Source organism: Rousettus aegyptiacus, unplaced genomic scaffold, assembly GCF_014176215.1.
Source record: "Rousettus aegyptiacus isolate mRouAeg1 unplaced genomic scaffold, mRouAeg1.p scaffold_m13_p_3, whole genome shotgun sequence".
NCBI lineage: Eukaryota > Metazoa > Chordata > Mammalia > Chiroptera > Pteropodidae > Rousettus > Rousettus aegyptiacus.
The window spans coordinates 18,239,180-18,263,624 of NW_023416306.1; the positions used below are offsets into that span (position 1 = coordinate 18,239,180).

Genomic DNA, 24,445 nt, shown 5'->3' on the forward strand with positions numbered 1-24,445 from the left:
GAAAGTGGACAGAAGAGGGCAAAAAGGCAAAAAGAAGCTGAGGGCCCTGTAACCTGTTACAGCAGGGAAGTTTATGGGTTCTTGATGGGAAACGTCAGTGCTGGGTTGGGTGGGAAGGGAAATATAAGATGGTTCCCATCACCCTGCGAGGATTAAACTGCTTGAAAGAGTAAAGTGCTCTCCGTCATGGAGGATTTTCAAGCAGAAGCTATGTTTTTTGCTTGTTTCTGTCAGGGGTGTTGGCGAGTATGTGAGGTTTCTTAGGTTCCTTCTCCTTCTGGAATTTGATGCAGTCTCTTAAGATCAATGCAGTTTTACATAGCATCATAGAGAACGCCTTCTCTTCCCAAGTTTGGAGCCCCCTTTGCTTATTTCCTCAGGTCATTTGATCTGTTTGCACATTTTCTCCACAAGTTTGAGAGACAGAACCTCGTGAAGGTTGTGGATTTGTTGGTCTAAGCGTGAATGGCTAGGGATTAGATTCAAATTCAGGCCCTTCATTCGTGCTTTTAAACTACCTTCTTCCCTTGGCAGTGGACAAAATCCTTTCATTGTATTGTCAAAGTCCACCGGCTGTTATTTCAGAAGTGCCCTTAAGTTATTAGTCGTCTATTGCAATTAGGAGCGAGAGGAGCTTGCTCAGGCTGGCGGCTGCCGTTCTGTCTGGGGTGCGGGTTTACTCGGTGTGCAGCGGGGGGAGGCGGGGGTGAGCAGCGCTGAGAATCTGAGGACACTGAGCTTCCACCCTCCGAGTCAGATATCACCCAGGAGGCTGGCACGATGTGGGGAAGGCAGGGAGCGATTATGTGAAATAAGATATTATGGTTCCTAGAATCTCAGCCCCACGAACAGGTAGGTCTGTCCACACGAAAATGTTGCTTTGGGTTTTGGGGGGTTTTGCATCAATGTGGTTCTCCATCACTCTCTTCACGAGTATAATTGGGAGTCAGCTATCTGTCGGTGCCTTAATTACTCATTAACAAAGAGTTGTTGAATGGTTGGTATAATGTTTAACGTGTCCTTTACCTGTATTAACTCATTTACTCTGATTCTCACATCAACCATGTGAGATAAGTTTATTATTATCCTCATATTACAGATTTACAGGAAACTGAGGCACAGGGATTAGCGAAGATTACACAGCCAGCACATGGCAGGTCCAGGGCTGTAGCCCAAGCAATCTCTCTCTCAACCCTGCTCTTAACCGCGATGACAAAGACCAGACACTGCATTTTGCGTGACTTATTTCCAACAATAACAATTCTGCAGAAACATAAATATTCATGTAACTTGTCTCTTTGTCTAGTGTTTTAGAGCTCATACAGCATTTCTATTTCTCACCGAATCCTTACAACATGATCTTTATCTCACAGACTAAAACTGGAGGATTGACAGCTTAATTTGCCAGGGAGCAAGAGAGAAGACTCCAGCCTAGGTCTCATCTTCTCATTGCTGGATGTGGCTAAAACTAGCTTAGTCTCTGCAGAGTGGAAAAGGGAAGTGAATCTGGAGTGGCGGCCCTAGCTGGGGACATGATAATAATAATAATGGCGGTGGTAGTAGTAGTAGGAGTCATCGTCGCCGTCGTCATAGTACTTGTCAGGCTTTTCCTCCTTCAAGATTTTAGAATTCCCACTCTTCTGTTTTCTGCCAGTAACCTCTGCAGCTCTTCTTACAACATGGCAAATGACAGAACCAAAGTCATCCTTGACATGAATGTGAAGCTGTCCCTGACGCAACTCCTCCTCCGGTTATATCCCGGAGAGTTCCTCTCCCTGGGTATTCTCTCTGTCACATTAGTCCCAATGCTATGCGATATATGCATCATTCCAGACTTGGCGAAAGACTTCTTCGGTATTGCCTTTTCCTTCCCCAGGATTCTGACCCAAGTCCTTGAGGTTGCATTAGACTTGCAGTGCCGCTCAGAGTGTGGTCCACCTGGGAGCTTGTGCGAGAGGCAGATCTTCAGACCACACCTTGCATGTACTGAATCAGAATCTCTGGGAATTGTGTTTTAACAAGCTCTTCAGGCAGAGTGACCAACTGTCTTAATTTGTACCAAACTGATGGGTTTCTCAGGACACAGGACTTTCGGTATTAAAACTGGAACAGATTGGTTACCCTCTCTGCAGGTGATTCTTAACTGAATTGAGGGCTGTTGGGCAATGGACATTTATGTGGTCAGAAGCAGTACTCCCTCCTCCCCACCATCTGTCCCTTCCTTTAGGACAAGTTGGGGTCCCCCCCACAAGGCTATTTGGTCCCTCAAGCATTTAGAACTCAGAGGGGACCACTACAAGGCCCTGCAGATTAAGCTAATCATGGCTGCATGACAAGATTCAGCTGAGAGCCCCTCTTTCTCTGAACAACACTTTCTCTTCTGCGGGGTCTGGACTGGCACTGGACTGGCATACATCTGTCTTTTCTGCTGGTATGGAGAACAAATATTTACTGAGCTAAGCATACCAGGTACTGTCCTTGGGGTTACACTTAGGCGAAATTATTCTTAAGGGCCATAAAACAGGTATCCTAAGGATGGAGTGTCAGAACATAGAGGGAAAGGGCTCCAGGGGCCATTTGGCTCCTGCTTCTCACTTGTGGTCCACCTAGGAGCACGTTAGAAATGCAACACCTAGGGCCCCACCTCACACCAACAGAATCAGAGCCCGAAGTTCAGCAAGGTCCTCAGGTAATTGGAATGCATTATAAAATGCGAGAAGCCCAAAGCCTTTGTTTTACAGATGAAAAACTGAGACCCAGAGAGGTTAAGCTATTTGCTAAATATCGCACAATGAATCAACTCAGGTAGATTTAGGATCCAGTCCCACTCTCAAGTCCAGTGCTTTCCTCTGAATGTGGCTGCCTTCCTACAAAGCTATATTTTGTCTGTCTGGTTCTATTTATTGAATGAACTTGAACTTAATTCATTAAAAAAATACCTGTAAATTCTGTGTTTCACTAATTCAGATGGGACTTCCTCTAATTAATCTGAGTAAGTGGCACTACTTTGCTTCTTAATTTTTTTGTATGTGCGTGAGTTTATTAGATTCACCCAACTGTTACATGAAGTAATCATTTTCCACTTGACATAAGTTTCTGGAACTGGATGTGTATAAATGCTACCATCTTTATAAAGATAAGTAGTCCATATAAGAAAGAAATCGACCATTTTACCATTTTTTTTTGTTGAGTCCGTTAATATGGTTCTTATATCTATTATTTCACTAGACACACACACACTGGGAAGAATGTTTGTCGTTACATGGTTGATCACAGCTGGGTTTGTAGACTTAACCCAGGATCCATTATTTAAAAAGTACTTGATCTGGGGTTTTGGTTGAATGTGATGATGAATTGACAGTGTCTCTAGGGAACTGTTTTAAAATATTAAGTGCTAAAATGTCCAAATGGTTACATATATTTAACTCGTTTGATGGGCATTTAAGTAGCAGACACATTCTCACTTCGGCTTTATCTGTTGTCCCTACAATCAGGAGTTTTCCTGATCCATTTTCTCCAGGTTATAAAACTCTGTCTTATGCTGGGATTAGTGAGGAGAATCTGAGCATCTAACTACTCCTTATACGTAGAACTTTCAGGCTTACCCTTATGCTTGCCTTCTGAGGTACGTGGTGACCCCGATTTCTGACTCTTTCGGGGTTGGCTTTTAGTTCCTCCTTTTGGACAATTCCCATATGTCCACCTCTTCCATCATCTGAAATACCGTGGACACCCCTCGCCTGCTACATCTTCTCTCCGAGAGTTTATACCTTCCTGGTCCTTGGTGTCATTTTTTTTGGGGGGGGTGGTGGTGGTGGGTGGGTGAGAGTATATTAAATCTGTGGTGTTTAACTGGTAATCTTTCCTTCGTAATTAAAAAAAACATTTTTTGTATTTTTTATCACAAGCTCTTTCTTATTCCTAACTTCGTGTGTTTGTACGAGCTCTTTTCTCCCCCGTCGTCATCACCAGTCTTACCTGAGTTTTGACTACTGGTCTTTACGAGGCACTGACTTTGGAGAAATTTTTTTTTTTTTTTTTTTTTTTTTTTTTAATGGATCGAATATACTTTCTAATTCTTAACATCCTTTTTTTTTTTATCTTTACTAATTCCTAACTTCCCATAAATCTCTTTTTATTTTTTTAATCTCTTTTAAGCTTCTTATATTAAAATTCTGGCTGCCTCTTTTTCTTTCTTTTAAAGTATAAAAACATGTAAAACTCAAATTTTTTGGAGGTAAATTTTTATATCTGGTATTAAACATTTCTATTTTGATATCCTCTTTGTCCCAAGAATTATTTGGGTGAGTGTTTTATAAGTTACCAAGTAGGTTTTCTTTCAAAGATTCTAGTTTTATGTTTTATTTTGTAGTTTTACTACATTGTTACATGGTAGTCAGATAGTAGGACTTGAACAACATCTACTTTTTTGAAATTTGTTGTATTTTTCTTTATGGTCTGGGTATAATAAATTTTATAAATATTCCACAGTTAATTTGGTATTACTTAGTGATAAGTAGTGGTTTGCCTCATTTCTGTTATCTTTTGTTTAAAAAAAAAAAAAGCAAGCATGATTACGAAAATTTAGAAATCTCCCTTTCTCAGTGGGTTTCATGCTTAGAGTAGCCTTAGGGCTAAGTCTTTATTACCTGGGTAGAAATGGAGCCAAGACCGAGATGAAATTCCATCCTGAAAGGTTCTCCTTACTGGGTCACTCCTGAAATTACAGACACTGAGAATGCAACACAATATCCCACTAGCCTCTGGTAGAAATTCTTGTTTGATCTTGGGCCATATATCACCATCTGGTAGATTTGGATGTTTTAAGAGTTCTAGCCCCAAACATTTTTGCCACTTATCTAAGTAACTGAGATCTGGTCACCCTGTGGGACCTGGCTGTTTATCTCACTGACATTTAAAACCCATTCGCTTTTTCCTTAAAAGGAAAATGAATAGCGTAATAGATAAGTTCTCCCCTCCATTTGCTTTTGAGTTGTAGTAAGTAGGATTGCAGATTCCTTTATCCAGTTGGTCAAGAAATACGTCGAATGTTTATACTGTACAAATAATGACATATGCGCGAATGACATAATCCCTGTCCTTGAGAAGCTCATGCCTAATACCAAGTTGGGAAGACAGAGCTGGAATAGACTATAATGACAGATTAACATGGTTGATATGGGAATGTATAAGTGTTAGGGGAGCACAGAGGAAGATACATTTAATTTTCTTCAAGAATGGAGGAAGGGGGAAGACCTCAGGGAGAATGTGATGCTTAAGTTGAGTCTGGAATTGGAATAGATGCTAGCTGGACAGGGAAGGAGGGATAAGCATTCAAGTTGAAGGGAACAGCCTGACTGTGGTGTGAAGTATGACAGGGGATGGCATGTATGGAAAAGAGTAGTGGGTCTTCTGCCCAGAGACTACTGGGTGTGGTTCTGGTTTGGGAACAGGGAAACTGGAGGAGTTAGCCGGGATTCAGACTGTTAAGACCACTGATTGACAGGTAGAGGAATTTGCATTTTACCCAGTGGCAGTGAGTACTCATTGAAAGTTTTTAAGGATGGGGTCAGATCCTTTTCAATCTGGTATTCGAATTTTGGTTCTCTGTTATATAAATGTTTACTACCCGAAATATGATTTGTCTAGAGTAGGTGATCGAATTTTTCTTTTCTTGAAATACATGTCTTAGACATCTGTGCCACTTGCCATGAACATGCCACCTGCAAGCAAAGAGAAGGGAAGAAGATGTGTATTTGCAAATATGGATTTGTGGGCAACGGGAGAACTCACTGTACTGGTAAGTCTTGGATTAAGTTGAAAAGTTGAACCAAGAAAGAAGATTTTCTGATGTCAAAGAATCGATGTCCTTGTGAGGAAAACATTGTTATTTTGTCCACATGTTTTTATCACAAGAAGTTCGGTCCGTTATAATAAGTCTTTGTTTTATTGGTTGGATCTATTCTTTCTCTAGTGTTTCCAGAGAAATATCCCTCCTGTTAGAGGTCATTGAACTTGAATCTCTGGAAATTCTCTGGCCCAACATAAATTTGAAATCTGTTTCAAGTCTTGAATTTAGCTTAACAACTCAAATAAATACTACATTTCTTAATTTCTCTGGTTGTTTTGGTATAAAATTATTTATGTTAGTATCATGGGAAAAAGCAAAACAAAGTTAATTGTCTATTAGACTTTTTGGCTAATTAATGAAATACTGTTGCTTTGAGTCTCATGTCTACAGAATCCATCCTCCAATTTTTTTTTGTATTTGTGACCTCTGAGAGTCTTGGATGATTTAAGAGTACAAAGATCTTTAGGCTAGGCTAGAAGCATCTGAGATTGATTATGCTTTGCCTCATAGCATCCATAATGCCATGAGAGTCAGACAATATCCAGGTTCAAGCCCAATTTGGGAGAGAGGGAGAGTTGCACAGTAACTTTATAATAGTGAGTGTTACTTTGTATAAGCACGGTTTCCTGCCGGCATCCTTGCTACCTGCAGTAAAATGTCTTTAGTTTTACCTTGAGGTTGTGGAATGACTATGTAGACAACTTTGTTGTGATTATCCCTTTTTCTCACAACGAGGACGACAGCAACAAAAACAACAACTCCTCCTCCTTCTCCTCCTCCTCAGTTTTGAGTTCAAAAAGTTATATTCTACTTCACAAATACAAGCTTTCACAATCACACACCATTGTTGATTCCTGCAGGCTGGAGTTGTGTCTTCTTTGACAGCCTCTCTCTTTGATTCTGCCCACCGAGAACTGTGGCTGCCCTGCAATCTGAGGTTCCTGAGGGCATTTCTCCCACTCCCTCCATCCCCACCGCTTGCTAGCAGGGGCTTGGAAACCACGCTGGAGTTGAAGAGTGTGGATAATCTTTTTCTGCTCCCCCCGCCCTGCTGAGGTCTTTCTCCCTGGATGCCCCCCACCCTCTGGATTCCCTCCTTAACTTTTGAACAATAGAATCTTCTCCATGGATGGAGGAGATTATTAATCTAGGTGGTGCTTGCTCTCAAACACTAGACACTGAATATCTCAGTATCTGGCCTGCTAAAACCGTGCTGCGCATTACAGGTGAGGTTATGCATGTGTCAGGGCTGTAACGTATTAAACCAGGAGACCTAAGAATTCCAGAATCTCCTGCAAACCCAAATATCCCTTCCGGTGAAGTCTGCAGGGGAGAAATGCCTCAGAAACAATGGCAGGAAAGGCAAAGGACAGGAAAATCTTGTTTTATGGGCATCTGGGCTTGTGTCTGAAACCCCAGTGCTGGGTAAACTGGCCTGGACACTCGGCTTGGCTGTGGCTTGAGGGCCTGTTCTAAGTGCTCATGCAGATCTTACTACAGACAGTTTTAATGATGAATCATGCTCCAGGTTCAATTAAATTTTAACAAGGGTAATACAAGAAAAATGAAAACTAAAACAAAACACCAGAAGTTTTTTTTTTTTTTTTTTTGACAGGGGGCAGAGGGTGGTACTTTTGAGTTAGCAGAAAATGAATGCAATTGTGAGAGGCCATGGAACTGCTTTGAGGAAACCACTGATGTAATAAAGCACTAATTAACAAACAAACAGGAAAACTCCAGGTCACAAGTTGATTAGCCCCTCGCCCCTTCCTCCCCAACTCCTCCCACCCAAAAAGACAAACCACTAGCTGAATCGATGAGCTCTAAAAGGATGCATATGAAACTGGCCCCAGGAGTTTCTTCTGATGGTAGAGGCTAGGCAGTGTCAGAAAACTCTGGCCTGAGGGCCAAATTTGGCTGCCGCCTGTTTTTGTAGAGTTTTATTAGAACACAGCCTGGTTCCTTTGTTTACCTATTGTCTATGGCTGCTTTAGGCTCCACAAGCCTGGCTGAGCAGTTGTAACCAGAGACCTGTGACTGGCCCTTTACATTTACAGCAAAAGTTTGCTGACCCCTGGGTTAGAGGACAGAGGTGGTAGGGAGCTTTACTTTCATTTTGCATCTACGTCAAATTATGGAATTAAAAATACTCAGGGCAGGCTTCTGTCGACTCATCAAGACTCCCATTCTCTCTCCGGCTCCGCCTCACTGGTGACTAATGTTGTTCACATGGGTCATTGACGATTAGCAGGAGCTGTTCCTGCCACAGTATAAGCCCTGTTCCCAGATGAGGCTTAAGCACTAATTCTATTGCGTTTCCTGGTAACTCAGAAGTAACAGATTTTCCAGTTGATCACTGGATGTAAAATCATCTTACTCTGGCTTTCCTGAGAAAGCAAGAATGGCTGAGCTGGAGAAGTGGGATTCTGCTTTGTTTCCCCAGGCATGTGTCGTGGTCTTTTCCAGTGTGGAAAAGTGCAAAAAGAATCTCCTTCTCCAATCTCCAGAGGAGAGGGATTGCCAGATTGAGACGGTAAATTCCTCTTGTGGTTTCGCACATGCCCGGTGCATGATGGTGAGGGGCCCATGTCCTGCCCTGTAGTCTGAGAAGCACAGTGACAGGAACAGAGGCTGGGGAAATATGTCATCAAGCTGCTGTCACAGAATATCGATTCCCAAGTCCATGGCACAGGAGAAGGGTCCGGGGTGTGACACACGGTCTGGACGGATGGCCCTTCCTATGTGTTGTCTCAATATACCAACAGATAAAAACGAGTGCCAGTTTGGGGCCACCGTGGTCTGTGGGAACCACACATCTTGTCACAACACACTCGGAGGCTTTTATTGCATTTGCCTGGAAGGATATCGAGCCACCAACAACAACGAGACGTTCATTCCCAACGACGGCACCTTTTGCACAGGTACTCAAGAAAGGGGGCACAATAATGGCAGCTCGGTGATGGCCGTGCAGGATCTGGGGTGTGGGGGAGGAAGAGCACGGGGCTGTGGTGTAAGGGAGGGACTCTCCTGTAAGAATATCTATAAGGGAGATTCGGACATGGACTGGGTATTAGTTAATATTAAGGAATTATTATTAATTTATTAGATGAGATAACAGTATTGTGGTATTTAGGATACTATTCTTTTTTTTAATGTTTATTTTTCAGTTATAGTTGGCATACAATATTACATTAGTTTCAGTTGTACAACATAGTGATTAGACACCTATATAACTCACAAGGTGATCAACCCAATAAATCTAGTACCCATCTGATGCTATACATAGTTATTGAAATATTATAGACTGCATTCTTTAAACTATACATTCCATAGGATCCTATTCTTATTTTGGGAGATGCATGCTGAGGTACCTAAGAGGTGTTATTATTGACGTATCTAGTGTTATTACATCAGTAAGTTACTTTAAATGGTAAAATGTGAACAATTGTTGAATCTTGGGTGGGTCTATGAGAATTCACTGTAATATTCTTTTTCTCGTTCTGTGTGTTTGAACATTTTTGTAACAAACTACAAGGCAGAACTCTCAGAGATGGTGTGCCATCTGCGGGTTCCTGTAACCCCAAGGTAGAGTGTTCTTGGGGTGACTCTGACACTCACCAGTTCTGTGGACACTGCCTACTAAGGGCCAGGGTGTGGGCATTGCAACGTTGGCTCCTGGGAGATCGGAATGCAGTGCCGTTAGGGAAGTGGGCTCACCTCCCATGGGAATACGCTGAGTGAGGAGTGCAACTTTTTAGACCTCACTAGCTTTGACAGTCAGATTTCTGGGTATATGTTAGTTGAATGCAAGGGGTGGGCAAAACTCTCCTAATTTCCAGTGGCCCCTGTATTATCTGAACCCTACTTACAATGTGCCATGATAATAGAGCTCTTTGGTTTTCTAAGAAAGTTTCTGAACAGTAATGAAAAGCAAAGGCAGGAAAAGACTGATAATTCTAAGATGGTTTTGCATAGACTCCATGACTCTGCTTAAGAGCCGTACTGTTTAAAGGTTTTCAGGGAAAATAAAGGGAGAGGAGAACATGGTTTATCTTCTTACCCTCCAAGAACCGCAGATTCTGATGCTCGGATTCACTCTCGCTCTTGGTCTGTACCAGGTAAAGATCCCTCAAAGGGTACATTTGATTTATTCTTGGCATGGACGAGCACAGTGCCTCAGAGAAGACATTTTATAATATCCTGTTGTTTTAGGTAGCAAATTACTTGCTACATGATTGCAGAAGTGCAGTGTTGCAGAGTGAAATTAGATGTGTGTGTGTGTGTTTTGTTTTGTTTTGTTTTTAAAGATACCAATTAAAAAAGAAAATCTCACGAGATGATGATCTGGTGTTCAATTCATTCAATATTATTTCTCATGCGCTTCTACATGCCAAGGCTGTGCTAGTGGGAGGTGATGCAGACAGCTAATTTCAGAATAGAGTGTTAGTGATAGGTAAGCAAAGGGCACTTATTAGAATCCAGAATCCACAGGGACACTTATCTTGCATATGGAAAAGGGAGAGGAGAGCCTTGTGGAGGACATGATACCTGAAATTGTGTTCTCAAGGCTGTGGGAGTTTGTAGGGAAAAACTTTTATAACTATCACTATAATTCCCAAGGATGCATTCTCTTTTTTTAAAATGTAGGGAGAAGAAGAAGAAAGAAATGTTTTAGGAAAGGGTTAAGTAGATGTCAGCCTGATAAGGACCAATCTTCCTGGAACAAAAGCCTGATCTAGGTTCTGCTTCTATTTCTCTTACTTCTTATAATTATTTAGTGACCTTTCCTTTTAAAAGGAAATTGAGATATAATTCACATTATCATAAAATTTACTCTTTGGAAGCATACAATTCAGTGGTTTTTAGTATATTCTATTTACAAAGTTGTGCAACAGTCACCACCACCTAATTTTATACCATCTCTATCCCCCCATCCAACAAAAGAAGCCCCATATTCATTGGCAGTCATTCTTGTGACTTTTCCTTTGTAAAAGCTGACGGGTGGCTTTTCTTGATAATACTGAGTTTCTTTCAGAATCATGATTGCCATAGAAACATCAGTGGACTTTAGCTGGGACAGAGGCTTAGCAAGTTTTGGAGTCTCAGCAGTTAGCCAGTGTTTGCCGGGAACCACAGGATGTGAATCATAGTTCTTGAATCACAGGAATCCTACGACCCCTGGTCGTAGTTTGCGGGGTTCAAGCCAAGTTCAGGGGCTGGTTGGGGCTTCGGGGATGCCACCAAGGCTAGATGAAGAATGAATACAGGGGTTCTAGTGTAGGGGTTCTAGTTCTGGAGAATTTACAGATGTTCTGGCCCCCAGGGCTGCCCCCGAAGGACTCCTGGGAACCGCAGAAATGTTGCCATGAGCCACAATCCAGAGGAAGAATTTCTGTGGCACTTCCAGTGTGAGACGGGTTAGACTTGGGTGGGCTGAGAGTACGTGGAGGGAAATTAGACTGCTCTGGGAGTAAGGCCTGGGGCCATCATCTCCCTAACAACATGACTCCAAATAGTCACGGTCCTAGCAATATCTGCCGAAAATGGCAAAGTTCCTTTTTTATGACTTTGCATTCCCCAAGCCTTGGGAATCCATCTTGACACTGTGGCAGCAGCAACTTTTTTCCCCTAAGATCATTTCCTGCAGTATCAGAGGCTGGGGACATTTCTTCCAGAGAAATGTAACAGCACTTCAGCTTCGGCTGAGAAATGGGGGAAAGGGAAGGGGGAAAAAACCTGGAAGGAATGAGTGCTTTGCATTCATCAGTTCCTGGAACCTCCTGCTCACAGGTGTCTGTCCCTACTCCATAGGTCTGCCTGTGGTCAAGTACGCACCTTTATTCCTGGACCTAAATCCCTACTGCTCCCAGCACCAGTGTGGTCTGTTGGTTTCTCTCCTAAGTCAGGAGCCTTGTTCTCCAAGTGAGCTGTTGCCCACAAGCTTCTCAGCAGCACTGCTGTGTCAGATCCTGGAGCAGTCTGCCGTGAACTCAAGCACACACGCACAGCCCCACCGAGATCCTGCTTGCTCTGTGTGGGATATTGCTCAGTAGGATTGCAGCTGTCCTGAGGTGTCTCCCAGGACACTCTCCAAATAGGAGTTTGCTCCCCAAATCCCAGTTCTTTGTTTTGGCTAGATTTATTCCTAAAGAGTCATGTTTTACCACTCTGAAAGAAGGAAGAAGCAAGGAAAGATAAACCCAAGGAAAAGCCCCTCCCTGGGGTAGGGGTATTGTTGTTTCCTACTGCCCAGAGTGGCCTCGTAACCATTGGCTTGCCTACTTTCCCCATGGAGTCCCCCTGATTCTTGCTTAAGATCTCCAACTGTGGAGGGGATGGCTTAAGGCCTGCGCTCCTACCCCAGCTCCTAGGAAGGAGAGAGAGGCCAAAGATTCTGAATTAACAGATGGTTAAACTAGAGCTCCACCCCCCCAAATGGTCCTTGACGAAGGCACCATTGCCCGCTTTGGGAGTGAAGGGGCACGTCTGAGTTCCCCCTGCTGGTTGACATCGCCCACACGTTACTCTGGCCTCTTACTTGCTCAAGCCCCAGGATATGAATGTCCCAGGATTTTTCTCAAGCCCCCGTTGGGAAGAATAAAATATATACACGGAGTTCTTTTTTACTCCACTAATTTAAAGTTTTGGGAGGAGTGATGAAGATAGGAGCTGGGCTTAAGGTTATCTTTGAATTATCTATAAATGAACTGTCTATAAAGTAGGTTTTCCTAAGCAAACTATCAATATTTATAAGATCGTGAAGGAAATGTTTAGTTCTTTGAGTTCAGGCTCTTTGCTCATCTCTGAGAGTGACCTTGAAAATGGTTCTCAGTTTGTTCAGCTACTGCTTTAACAAAAGTTACATGTCAAAAGGGATGAACGGTTACCTTAGGATGGCGCTGTGGGATAGAGTAGGGACAAATGGGTCATTTAGTTTTAATGTGTGTAATGATCCATGATGATTCTTCCTACAAGGACACAGAAGAATAAGCCAATATTTTTTCCTCCACAAGAAGGAATATAGCTTTGTTTTTTCCGCATATTAAAGAAACACAAAGTCATGTGGAAAGGTTAGGCAATTATGGAAAAGTATAAAGGAGAAAGAACAAAAAGTCACCTAACATGAACCTGGGAGCAACAGTAATTTGTATTTTGGTAAATCTCAAGATGCCTGTTTACATATGTACTATAACTATAATTTTAGGTTAATAACATGTATTTCGCTTCTATAACACATGATGTTATTTTCTCCTTATCAAACTCCATGAAATAAGGGAAGACAAAATTTTCTTCCTTCCCAACACAAAATCTTTCATTTCAATAAAAATGACCCAAGAGAAATGCAAATATATGTCTATGAAAGACTCGTACATGAATATTCAAAATAGCCCAAACTGGGAACAGCCTAAATGTCCATCAACAGGAAGATGAATAAACAAATCGTGATCCATTCCTGGAGTGGAATATTACTCAGCACAACACTGAGGAATCTCAAAACCATTGGGCTGAGCAAAAGATGCCATACACAGAAATCTATGTTATTACAGATTCCATCTATATAAAGTACAGGCAAAACTAACTTATAGTGATGGAAGTAAAAATACAGTTGCTTCTTGGTGGGTGGGGATGGGCTAGAGGCCTGAGGAAGCTTTCTGGGTGATGGGAATAGTCTATGTCTTGTTTTGGATGATGGCTACGTGGTTGTAGGAGATTTTCAAAACTCACGACCTGAACACTTAAGATCAGTACATTTTATTGTATGTAAATTATAGCACACTTAAAAAGTAATAGAGATAGATATCCAACACTTTTTAAATTAACTACAGAAAATTCATTATATGACTGTACTATGCTACTTAACTGGCCTCCCTCCATTGTGATTGTTTTTGTTTTTGTTTTTTTCTATTATAAGAAACACTATAATGAACATGCTTGTACTTACATCCTTACAAATAATTTTCTCCTTGTTATAAATTCTGGAAATGGTTTCTGTGTCAAAGATAAGCATTTTACATTTCGATACATAGTGCCAGTGTCTTCAAGAAAGTTCATACCAATTTTCTCTCTGACTGTTCATTTCATGAAGGTGTTTAATTCTTTACTTCCTTGCCAACACTGGATAATATTAATAAATGATGTGAATTTAACAGTCTTGATTTTAAATTGGTATGTGTTTTCCTTTAACGTAGCTTCATAAGATGTAGGTTTCCTAATTGAATTTGGCATTTAACGAGGAAAGATGGTAGAAAAAAATAATTACTTTCTAAGTTGTACGGAAGTAATTTTTATCTCATCATACTTCACAGAGTTGGGAGGAACGAGATCTTAGGTGGGGTATGAAGAAAAATAGGCTTCGAGAGCATCTTCATGAACTTTGAAGTTCTTGAATGCCTTTTTCTCACTGGGTCCCTTCTAAAAGTCTTCAGATTTTAAAGACTTCTCAAGACAAGAGCCTGTGTTTAATGTGTTTAATTACAGACTAGCTTCTGTTTAAACTTTTGCTCCTTTTTGGCACTCCTGTTCCAGCTAAGGGTCCTGCAGATGGAGTTTCTGCTTCTGTCTTGGAGCATGCAAATCCAGTGGAACAAGCCATGTGGCCACTCCCCAAGCCCCAGCCAAGAAACCCGGAGAACACTGCTCATGGTCACGCTTGGGCTCAGGTGTAGGTTATGAAGGAGGAGCTGTGCTCCAGGGATATCTGAATCAGTAGAGAGGCAAGACTCATTCACGTACTAGCTGACATGTCTTGAGGACTTGTCGCCTGCCAGGCACCGTGCTAAGTGCTGTCCACCGATTTTATTTAATCTCCACAAAAAAACCCTACTATGATTAGTTTCATTTTGTACAAGTGGTTTAGAAAGGTCAAGGAACAGACATTAGTACATCTATTAAGTAGCAGCATCAGCTCTTTAACCTAGGTTTTTTGTTTGTTTGTTTGACTTTGAAACCCATGCTATTAGTTGAAAGGGCTGCATTTAGAGGGTCAGGGCCCTGGGCTCAGGTCAGTGTCCTGCTCAGTTTCGCTACTTTCCAGCAAGAATTTGTTCTGGATGCAGATAAAGTTAAATAACCCCATATATAGAATCCCATGTATAGAGTTCTATATATAGAATAGAGTAGAAGGGAATTTTCCCTCTTGATTAGTTAAATATGTTAATAAGGTTGCCTAGAACTTTTTTTTTTTTTTTTTTTTTTTTGCAAGCAAACACGTTTCACCTTGGAGAACCCATGGAATTTACCACTATGTGGAGAAATTGTTCTGAGGAGCTTAACATGTTTATTCAAACAAGACTGTAGAACGAATTAAAAAAGGGGATAGTATGTGAGCATGAGAGGGAACAGGGGGTTAAAAGTCAAAATCATGTTAAATAATCTCAGCGATATGAGGCAGATATATCTAGACTTCATTAAGGCTATCGATGATATCGTTGACGATCCCCGTGGATGGGGAATTATTGACGCTGGCACAATTAGATTGTAATGTGAGAGATGATGTGGCAGAGGGGCAGAGAATGTGGTCCCTGGAGCCAGATATCTGGCTTCCAGTCTTGGCTTCCTATTACTTACTTAGCCACTATGCTTCAGTTACTTCATCTGTAAAGCACGGACGATAAGAACATCTGTCTCACAGGGTTATTGTGAGGATTAAATAAGATAGAAATAATCAGTAGTAAATAATGAGGTATTTACAACAGTGCTTGGCATAAGCCAGATGACGTGCAGGAACTGTTAATAGCTATCATTATAACAATTATTGTTATTAGTTTGTTGAATGACTATACAAAGGCAACTGATCAGTCACTGTAGTGACTCATATGGAGCCGATCAGTGTCTAGAAACTCCTAGTCTTTTCCAAATCCCTGCTGCCAGGCCATGTTTTTGCCCTTTATTTATTTGTACTGATTATTTTTAGAACTCTACTGAAAAAATCATTGATTCCCACTTAACTGTCTTTTGAGGAGTTTGGAACAGGTGGACAGGCCAAAAAACAATTTCTGTGTCAAAGCTATACATACACATTTTACACATTCCTCAATGAAATAAAAAAATCTTGATAAGTGAAAATGACGGTACTAACTAAAGTTGGTACTACCTTGAGATTGAATTTATTTTGTGTTATTTCTAATCCTTTCTTAACAATTGCTGAAAGCACCATGATTTTATTATCAACAGTTGTTTAACTCTAAGTTTTACGAGTTTCATTTCTCAGCACTCTTTGTTGTGCTTTATTTTGTCTTTCCCTTTGTTGACATTATTTATTCTGACGTTTTTCACTGGCTTCCGTAGAGCCTCAAAATCTTTTTCAGAAAAGAAATGTCAGTGGTATAATTCCTGAGATCATTCATGTTCTAAAAGGTCATTCCTTTGTTTAAATATAGCACGATGTTTTGTTCTCTTTTCCTTCGAACTCTACAAATATTACTCTGCTGCTGTCTAGTATTTAGTGTTTCAGACAAGAAGTCCCAGGTAGATGGGTTCTCTTTTCCTCACAGGTTTCTATTCCTTTCTCTCAGGAAGTTAATAATATTTTTCCTTACGTGTGAAATTCGGAATGACTTTTCATGTTTCAACATTCAGTCGTAAAGGCTATGCAAGTTTGAACCTATCATCTGAGGGATGTTTTTTCTTTTGGTATTAATTCTTACACATGCACTCCATTCTCTTCTGTAATTCCTCTTAAATGAATACTGATGGTTGCCAAGGGGGATGGGAATGGAGGATGGGTGAAAAGCAGAAAGGTACAGAATAGTATAAAAAGTATAACCTAAAAAAAATTAAGTGGATAGTCAATATTTTGGATTGGTCCTCATATCATTTTTTGTCCTATAGTCTATCTCACATAATTCCTATTTCTATGTATTTTTGGAGAATTCCTCAAGTTAGAATTTGCAGATTTATTTTTCAGCATTGACTGACCTATTATTCACTGCCTTTATTGAGTTTTTATTTTTGACATTCGTATTTTGTTTTTAATTTCCAAGACCGCATCGTTTCTCAGAAATTCCCCTCTTATTTTATTGATGCAATATCCTCTTAATATCATTTGGACTTCTGCATCTCTTTCTATATCGAGAGTCTTTATTATTTATTACTATATAACTCCCCCTTTCCCCTCCCCATTTAGTGACTTAAAACAACAATTTATTATTTCTCACAATTCCATGGCTAGGTGGTTTTGTCCCTGTGTGGATACATTCAGCTGGTGGCTGGTCCGAGCTGGACTGGTAGGTAGAAGAAGGCCTCTCTCACATTTTAGGGCCTTGATACTGATTATCAGTCAGGGCACCTTAGTTCTCCATGTGACCTTTCTTGTCATGTGATGTCTCATCTTTTAGGGCTCTTGTGAGTGGTCTCTCTCTGCCAAGTACACAATGGCCTAGATTTCCTTACAGCATGGCCACCGGATTCCAAGAGAGGGAAAGAGGAAGCTGTCAGATGTCTTCACAGTTAGGGTCAGAACAGGTACAATGTTACTTCTGCCCCATTCTGTTGGCCAAAGCAAGTCCCAAGGCTAGCCCATGGGGAGGGGAAGTGGATTCTACTCTTGAAAGGAAGAATGGCATGCAAGAAAGGGAGAAGATTTGTTGCTAGCCATCTTTGGAAAAAAATCTCACACAAAGAGCTCCTGAGAGTTCGCTGCACTGAAGGTGTGTACATTGATCCCAATTCATAGCTTGTGTGGGCTCCTGTGGCAGCAATTACTGGCTCCCAAACAGTGAACAATGAGTGATGAGGTGTTCATTGATCCAAGACCAAAAAACAAACAGACAAAAAGGAGAATATAGCGCATTTCAATAAAATTACACTAAACAAATTTGAAAGGATTCTGAGGTTATTTTCTTCTTTCTTATGGAATTAGTAGATTTTGTGGGGGGGAGTATTTATATGGCAAAATAGAGTATTGGCCACCTCATATGAGTCCTTCCAAAATTACTGGTCTTTGAAATCCCAAACTCTGGGGACAGCCAGACTTTCTTTAGTCGAGCCGCTGCTTCCTGTCCACTGTCCTCCTGATGGTTCTTGTACAAGTCTTGGGAAAAGTACCATTTCATTTAAGGTACTTTTGTTTACTCCTTGTGAAATTAGTATGTGTGGCTCTGATGGAATTTCTAAAGTTTTCAGTTTTGTTCTTTAAGCTAGTTCAGGGGGCTAAAAACTGCTAACTGGCGGAAAGGTTTCTTCTCCAGCCTCTGAGTTACTGAATGGGTTTATTTTATTTTATTTTATTTTTTTACTTCTGTACCCACTACTTCTCATAATCCTCAGTCAAGGGGAAAAGTCTGCCAAGAAGCATGTCTTGTCCTTCTTGAAGCCTATTTTAAGCCCTGGTAATCTTGGTAAAGTTAGTAAGAATCCCCTTACTACCTGTCCTATTATCCTATGCTCATTTTTGAAAGCATTTTTCACTCTGGTTTCAATTGCTTTGTATTTGAAGTTCTTCAGATATTTTAGTATGAGGTTGTGGGCATCAAATTATTTTATAGTAATTGAATTATTTTATAGTAATGGAAACTTTTTTTTTTGGCATACTTTTTTGGGTTTTGTTTGGTGTCATTTCATTTGATGTCAAAGAGTTGGTGATGGTTGGTTTTTATCAATCTCCAGAACACGTGTACAACTATTTATTAAATTTACGCTGTGAAAGAAATATGAGAACCCTTAAAGGGTAAAGCAAAAATCATTATACCGTTGCAGACAAATGCATTTATTTGTAAGTGTAGATTGGGAATGTGAGAAATGGCTGTCACAATGTTCTCCCCGCCTTCTTCTGTTTTTCTCTCCCTCTCCTATTTGCGATGGGTCTTAAGACATAGATGAGTGTGAGGTTTCCGGCCTGTGCAGGCAAGGAGGACGGTGTGTGAACACTTACGGGAGCTTTGAATGCTACTGTATGGACGGATACGTGCCAAAGAGCGGGCCTGAGCCTTTCCACCCAACCAGAGATGCCACGTTGTGTACAGGTGGGTTTCTGCCACAGAATGCAGAACCGGAAGGTACGTTTCTGTTGGTGGTGACTTTCTGCTGCTCTGAGCCCGTGTCTGTGTCTGTGGGTCTCCACTGGGGATGTGGGTAGAAACGATCTGTTCCTTTGCACATTTGTACGAGCTATGAAAGAAAGCAAATAATATAACCAAAATAGAAGGGGCAAGATTAAAAAGCTAAAATTAGTAAACTTCAGGGATTTTTAGCAGCTAATAAATATTCTGATATTAACCATTATGTTAGCTAGTAAACACAGCTGATCTGGTTAGGACCAACATCTCAAAAGTGACCCTGAAAATTATAAAGGCATATATATCTTAAAGTATTTTGCAATTAAAATTTTTCACTTCATCGGACTAGGCTTCTCTTTAGGTAGCATTGCCAAATTCTTTCAGCTTTTGTGCATTTATAGATGCTATTACTTATGGAAGGTCAGAAGATTGAATAGAAACGTGCCCAGAAGTCATGAACCAGCCTATTTAAAATATGGCTGGGGTATGTGTGTTGGGAGAGAAGGGGAATGGGATAGAGGTAGAGAGAGGTTATGAATTTTGAAAATTCACATTCACATAGTAATGCATTTGACATTAATTTATTTTCAGAAATAGACTGTGGCACCCCTCCTGAGGTCCCAGATGGCTATATCATAGGAAATTATACCTCTAGGCTTGGCGGCCAGGTTCATTATGCTTGCAAAGAAGGATTTTTCAGTGGCCCAGAAGATGCAATTTCAAGCTGCACAGCCTTGGGCACATGGGAGCCCCCAAAACTAAATTGCCAAGGTGAGTTTTCAAAAAATTCAGATTCACAGCTTATACCATGTTGAGATTATTTTCGTATTTCTCTCTTAAATAGTTCTTTTTAGGATGGCGAATCAATTAAATAAACCTAGTAAATTCCTGTTGTTTCTAATAGGTTTTCAGTTGATTCTCTTGGTATTTTCAGGAATAGTATCTTATCTGCAAATAATGGTAATTCCATCTTTTATTTTTCTACATTTATAAAAGTTATGTTTTTCTCTTGATTGATCACTGGACTAGTGTTTTCAGAACAAAAATTTGAATAGTAGTGTTGACTTTGAATATTCTTTTCTTGTTCCTAGGTTTAATGGCAATAGTTTTAGTATTTCATTATTCATCCATGATCTTGGCTTTCTTATATTCTTATGTACATTGAAATAGCACTATGCGCCCAGTGCTATTCTAAGCACTTTACATCGACTCATTTAATCATTACAGTATCCCCATGAGTATGTACGATTATCACATTTTACAGATGAGAAAACTGAGGCATGAAGAAATTAATTTGTTCAAGGTCTCACAAATAGTGGTGGAGGTGAAATCTGAACCCAGGAATTCTAGTTTCAGAGATTGTGTTCTTAATCGCGCTGGTATAGTACTTCTGTTTTTGTGATATTGTTGGCTTTTGGGTTGTTTTCTACTTTTGGCCTTCTCTTCATCTATTACCATTTCACTAGTTTTGGGCTCTATGTGCATAATCTTAAGAAAGCATCTATATGTTCCCATTCTACTAGAATTATTTTAAAAATCAGAAATGAGTTATTTTTTACATGTCTTTTAGGCATGTGTTAAGATGATCATACATGTTTTTCTTTTTTTAACCAGTGATATGGTAGGTTATATTATTAGATTTCTTGATAATGACCAATACTAATTTCTGGAATGGATTCTTCTAGGTTTTTTGATGTTTTATTTTTTAATCTAGATTATATTTGCTAAATTTTACTTAGAATTCTTGCATTGATATTTGTTAATAAGATTGGTCAATTTCCTTTTCTATGCCATCTTTTTGGGTTTGGTAGCAATGTTATTCTGAATTTTAAAAGAAGAATGTGAAAGAATTTCTTTCTCTTTTCTCTGATATACTATAAATTGAATTTTAAAAGATTTGGGAGATTTCACCTGGAGAACTATCTGGATGTGGCACTTTTGGAGAGGTAGATAAAAAAAATTTTAAAAATTAAAAAAATTCTATAATTAATGATTTGTTTAAGTTTCTATCCTTTTTGGTAATTTACCTGTTCTTAGAAAATCATCTATCCATCAGATTTTCAAATTTATCTGTAGAGAGAAGTATAAAGCACTCACACATTTAATTTTTTTTGAAGTTATATTTGTTTTTAATTGTTTATAATAGTGAAATGTTAGAAACAATTCCAAGTGTCTCTCTATAGGAGATTGGTTAAATAAATTATGATATATACATAAAATGAAATATGCAGCCAATAAAAATGTTGGAAAAGAATATTTATTGACATAAGTATCAACAATATATTACTAAGTTGCAAACTGTATGAATACCATCTTATTTTTGAAATAGTTTCTGTGTGTGTGTGTGTGTGTGTATATATATACTTATGAAAAAGTTTAGAAGGCTATACATCAAAATGTTAACAGTAATAATTCCCACTAGGAGGGTCCTGGATGATTTTTATATTTTATATACATTCTGTATCAAAGAAATTTTTAACATGTTAGACAAAGTAACAAAGCTGTTTCCATTTTGGGAAAAGGGGGAAAAAACGGTTTTCATCGAATTTATTGCATAATTAAGCAACCCCAGTGATGTGCTTGGCTGAGTTAATCCTTTTGCTTTTCTGATTTGCGATTTCAGGCTCTAAACACATTTTAATAGTTAATTATCATCCTGGGGGTTAAGAAATTCTAAAAGTATATTTTAGTTATAACATTATCTTTCAATGGATCAATTAAAATGCAGAACTTAGATTAAAATATGCCATAATGCATATCAGAGAACTCCCTAAGGATTTATATAGGAAATTCCATATCAAACAATTTGTATTACTTTGAAAATTGGATTTTTATCTGGATAATTGGACTGAGAATGGGGAAAGTTAGAGAGTGCTTGTTGTAATCCCCAAAGAACGGTTATTTAGAAGGCCTTTACTTCTTTTTTCCCTCCTCTAATAGCCACTCTCTCTGCTTGTTGACACCTTTCTCTGCCTCTGTGTCGCAGACTGTGCCTGCTCCTCTCTAAGCACACCACTTTTTATTTATCGTTCCGTTTTCTCGGGGGCTCCAGAATCTGGGCCATGGGCCGGCAGGCACTGTATTTTTTAGCTCAGAGTTATGAAGGCTCAGGAAAGGGGAATTCCACTAAGAACGCAGGCACACCGTGAACTGGGATGCTGTAGGGAAGCAGGTACTTGTGAAGGGAACAGCTGTGTGTTACAGACGCCAGCTTCTGTGACCGATAGTGAAAGCGGGCTTCTCCGTCCGAGAAGGTACAGCTGGTGGATCCTGTTGTTTTCGTTCTCCCAATTCCTGTGTCCCTGGTGGCTCTGCTGCCTTGGAGGAGGGCCTGTAACATGGGTCCCCCATCCAAGCGGGCCTCATCGATGGGAGTGAGAATGAAAGGCCTCTGTGGTCCCTCTTCCGATGTAGGTAGGAATTTACAGAAATGTCAGTCACATATTTCCATCAACTCTCTGGAAAAGATAGAATCTCTACCTTGTGCTTCCTATTATTTTGTTTACTATTATTATATTAATTTTCAGACAAGATGCAAGTTAGCAGTATCAGCTTAAAGAACTTAAAAGGAGCAAGGTGAGGGAATCACTTTAATCGTGTTCTCATCAACAACGAATCCAGAGTCCAGGTCTAAGGCTGTATCTAACACAGATCCTGTGACTAAGAAAGCCCGGAGCCTGGGAGGAGAGAAGAGACAGGTACACCACTGTTCTGTGAGGGTGAGCTCCTAAGTTCATGTGAGACGAATGGGTAAAGACTAAGGGAGTTCCAATAAGAAAATGGGGGAAACGGGGTGGTTACCTGGAAGAGGGGGCATTTGCGCTCTTCCCTTTGAGGAATTTGCCTCCTGTATAAGAGTCCAGTGAGGAGCAGTTTGAAGTGTGGGCACATCAGTAGGAGGGTTCTGGAAACATTTGTCTTCCAGATTTGCTACTCTGCCTTACGGGGCCTGACTTTCCTTTCAAGCTGGGCGTTCTCACCGACAACATGTCAGGTGACGAACTGTCCCTATAAAAATCCACTTGGACGCCTGTGTCCTCTGGCCCTTTCCCCAACAGCATCAGGAACGAATCTCTTAAAACATAAACTGGATTTTCCTCTCTCCTTGCTTAAAACTCTTCTGAGAACATTGAAATGGCTACTGCATTTAGAATAAAATCCAAGCCCTTAACTATGGCCTCTGAAGCCAGCCGGGTTTGGCCTTTGGGGCTTCATTCTCTCCCAACCGACATGTCAAATGCTTATTGGCTTCAAAGCTTTTATACATGCTTTCCCCTCTACTTGAAATACTCACAACCTGCTTCAATTTTTTTTTTATCGTGGTAAAATATACATAATATAAAATTTTAACTATTTATAAGTGTACAATTCAGGGTCGTACATTCACAATATTGTACAACCATTACCGCTTTCCATTTCAGAATGTTTTTATCATCCCAAACAGAAAACCTAACCATTAAACAATAACTCCCCATTTCTGTCTCCCTTCAGCTCCTCGGTAACCTCTCTTCTACTTCCTGTCTCTGTGAATTTGTGTTCCAGGTACTTCGTATTTGGACCATACAATGTTTGCCTTTTTATGTCCGGCGTATTTGACTTAGCATAATGTTTCCAAGGTTTGTATATGTTGTGGCATATATCAGAAGTCTAGTCCATTGTCAGGCTGAATGATATTCTATTGTGAGCACAGACCACATTTTGTTTATTCATTCATCTGTTGATGGAGTCTCCCTGCTCTTTGCATTCTTCTCCTCGTTCAATTTTCAGCTTAAATGTCACCTCTGACGTTCTTTTTCTTAGTACCCAATATTATTTATAATTATTTTCCTGGTTTATATCATTCTCCCCTACTGGACTGTAAACCTGGGAATTCAGTGACCACGTTGTCTCCTTCAGCATGACCTGACACAGTGCTCGACATACCTAAGGACCGTGGGTGCCTCTGAATCCTCCCCAGAAGCCGGCACAGAAAAAGGCAGGCATCACGGAAGCAGCTTCCGACCCACTGTCACGGCTCATTCTCTAGCCGAGCCTCGCTGGAACCTCGGCCTCCCCTTTTGTTTCACTCCTCATGTCTCGTGTCCTTTCCTGATTCCACACCTTCTTACTTCGTCTTCTGGACCTTTGTGCTTCCTTCTCACTTGGTGTGGCAGCTCTGTGTTTTGAATGACGAGGAATAGGGCCTTGGGGCTGACTCCTGGTTTCCTCCATATCCACACACATGGCCCTCACAGATGCGTGGCCCAGCACTGGGCTGATTGCAGAGGCAGAGTTCCTCTTTTGAATTGGTTAACAAGGGTGAGACATGGTTTCTCAAGGTTACTAATAGCAGGGCCTGATTCTCTAGAGGTGTCCAGTGCTTTAAGGTCTACAAGATTTCCATATGCATTGTCTCATTTGTCTTTAGAAAAGCCTTCTTAGGTGGTTAATACTTTGGTATCATTCCCCACTTCACAAATATTCTATTTACAACTAACAATGGATAGTATTTCTCATTAAGAACCAGAGCAAGGACGTGACTTACCTTATGTCATTAGCTTGTATATCAACATGAGAACCCAAAGCTTTTCTAGAAGTCAAATTCCATGCAGAAGCAGCC

General features: G+C 40.3%; 1 protein-coding gene across 4 annotated transcripts in view; it reads left to right on the forward strand.

Annotated features, from left to right (window-relative positions):
• SUSD1 (sushi domain containing 1) overlaps positions 1-24,445 on the forward strand; it is a 109,561-nt gene that overhangs the window by 6,323 nt on the left and 78,793 nt on the right. For 2 of the 4 annotated variants that reach the window (XM_016126351.2, XM_036239047.1), the window contains exons 2-5: positions 5,693-5,800; positions 8,617-8,772; positions 18,661-18,846; positions 19,438-19,617. In XM_016126351.2, coding sequence (XP_015981837.2) covers positions 5,749-5,800; positions 8,617-8,772; positions 18,661-18,846; positions 19,438-19,617 — 574 coding nt within the window. In that variant the 5' untranslated portion in view covers positions 5,693-5,748. Of the gene's footprint in view, positions 1-5,692; positions 5,801-7,478; positions 8,385-8,616; positions 8,773-18,660; positions 18,847-19,437; positions 19,618-24,445 lie in introns of those variants that run through there. The other 2 variants (XM_016126352.2, XM_036239048.1) reach the window with 2 other exon arrangements.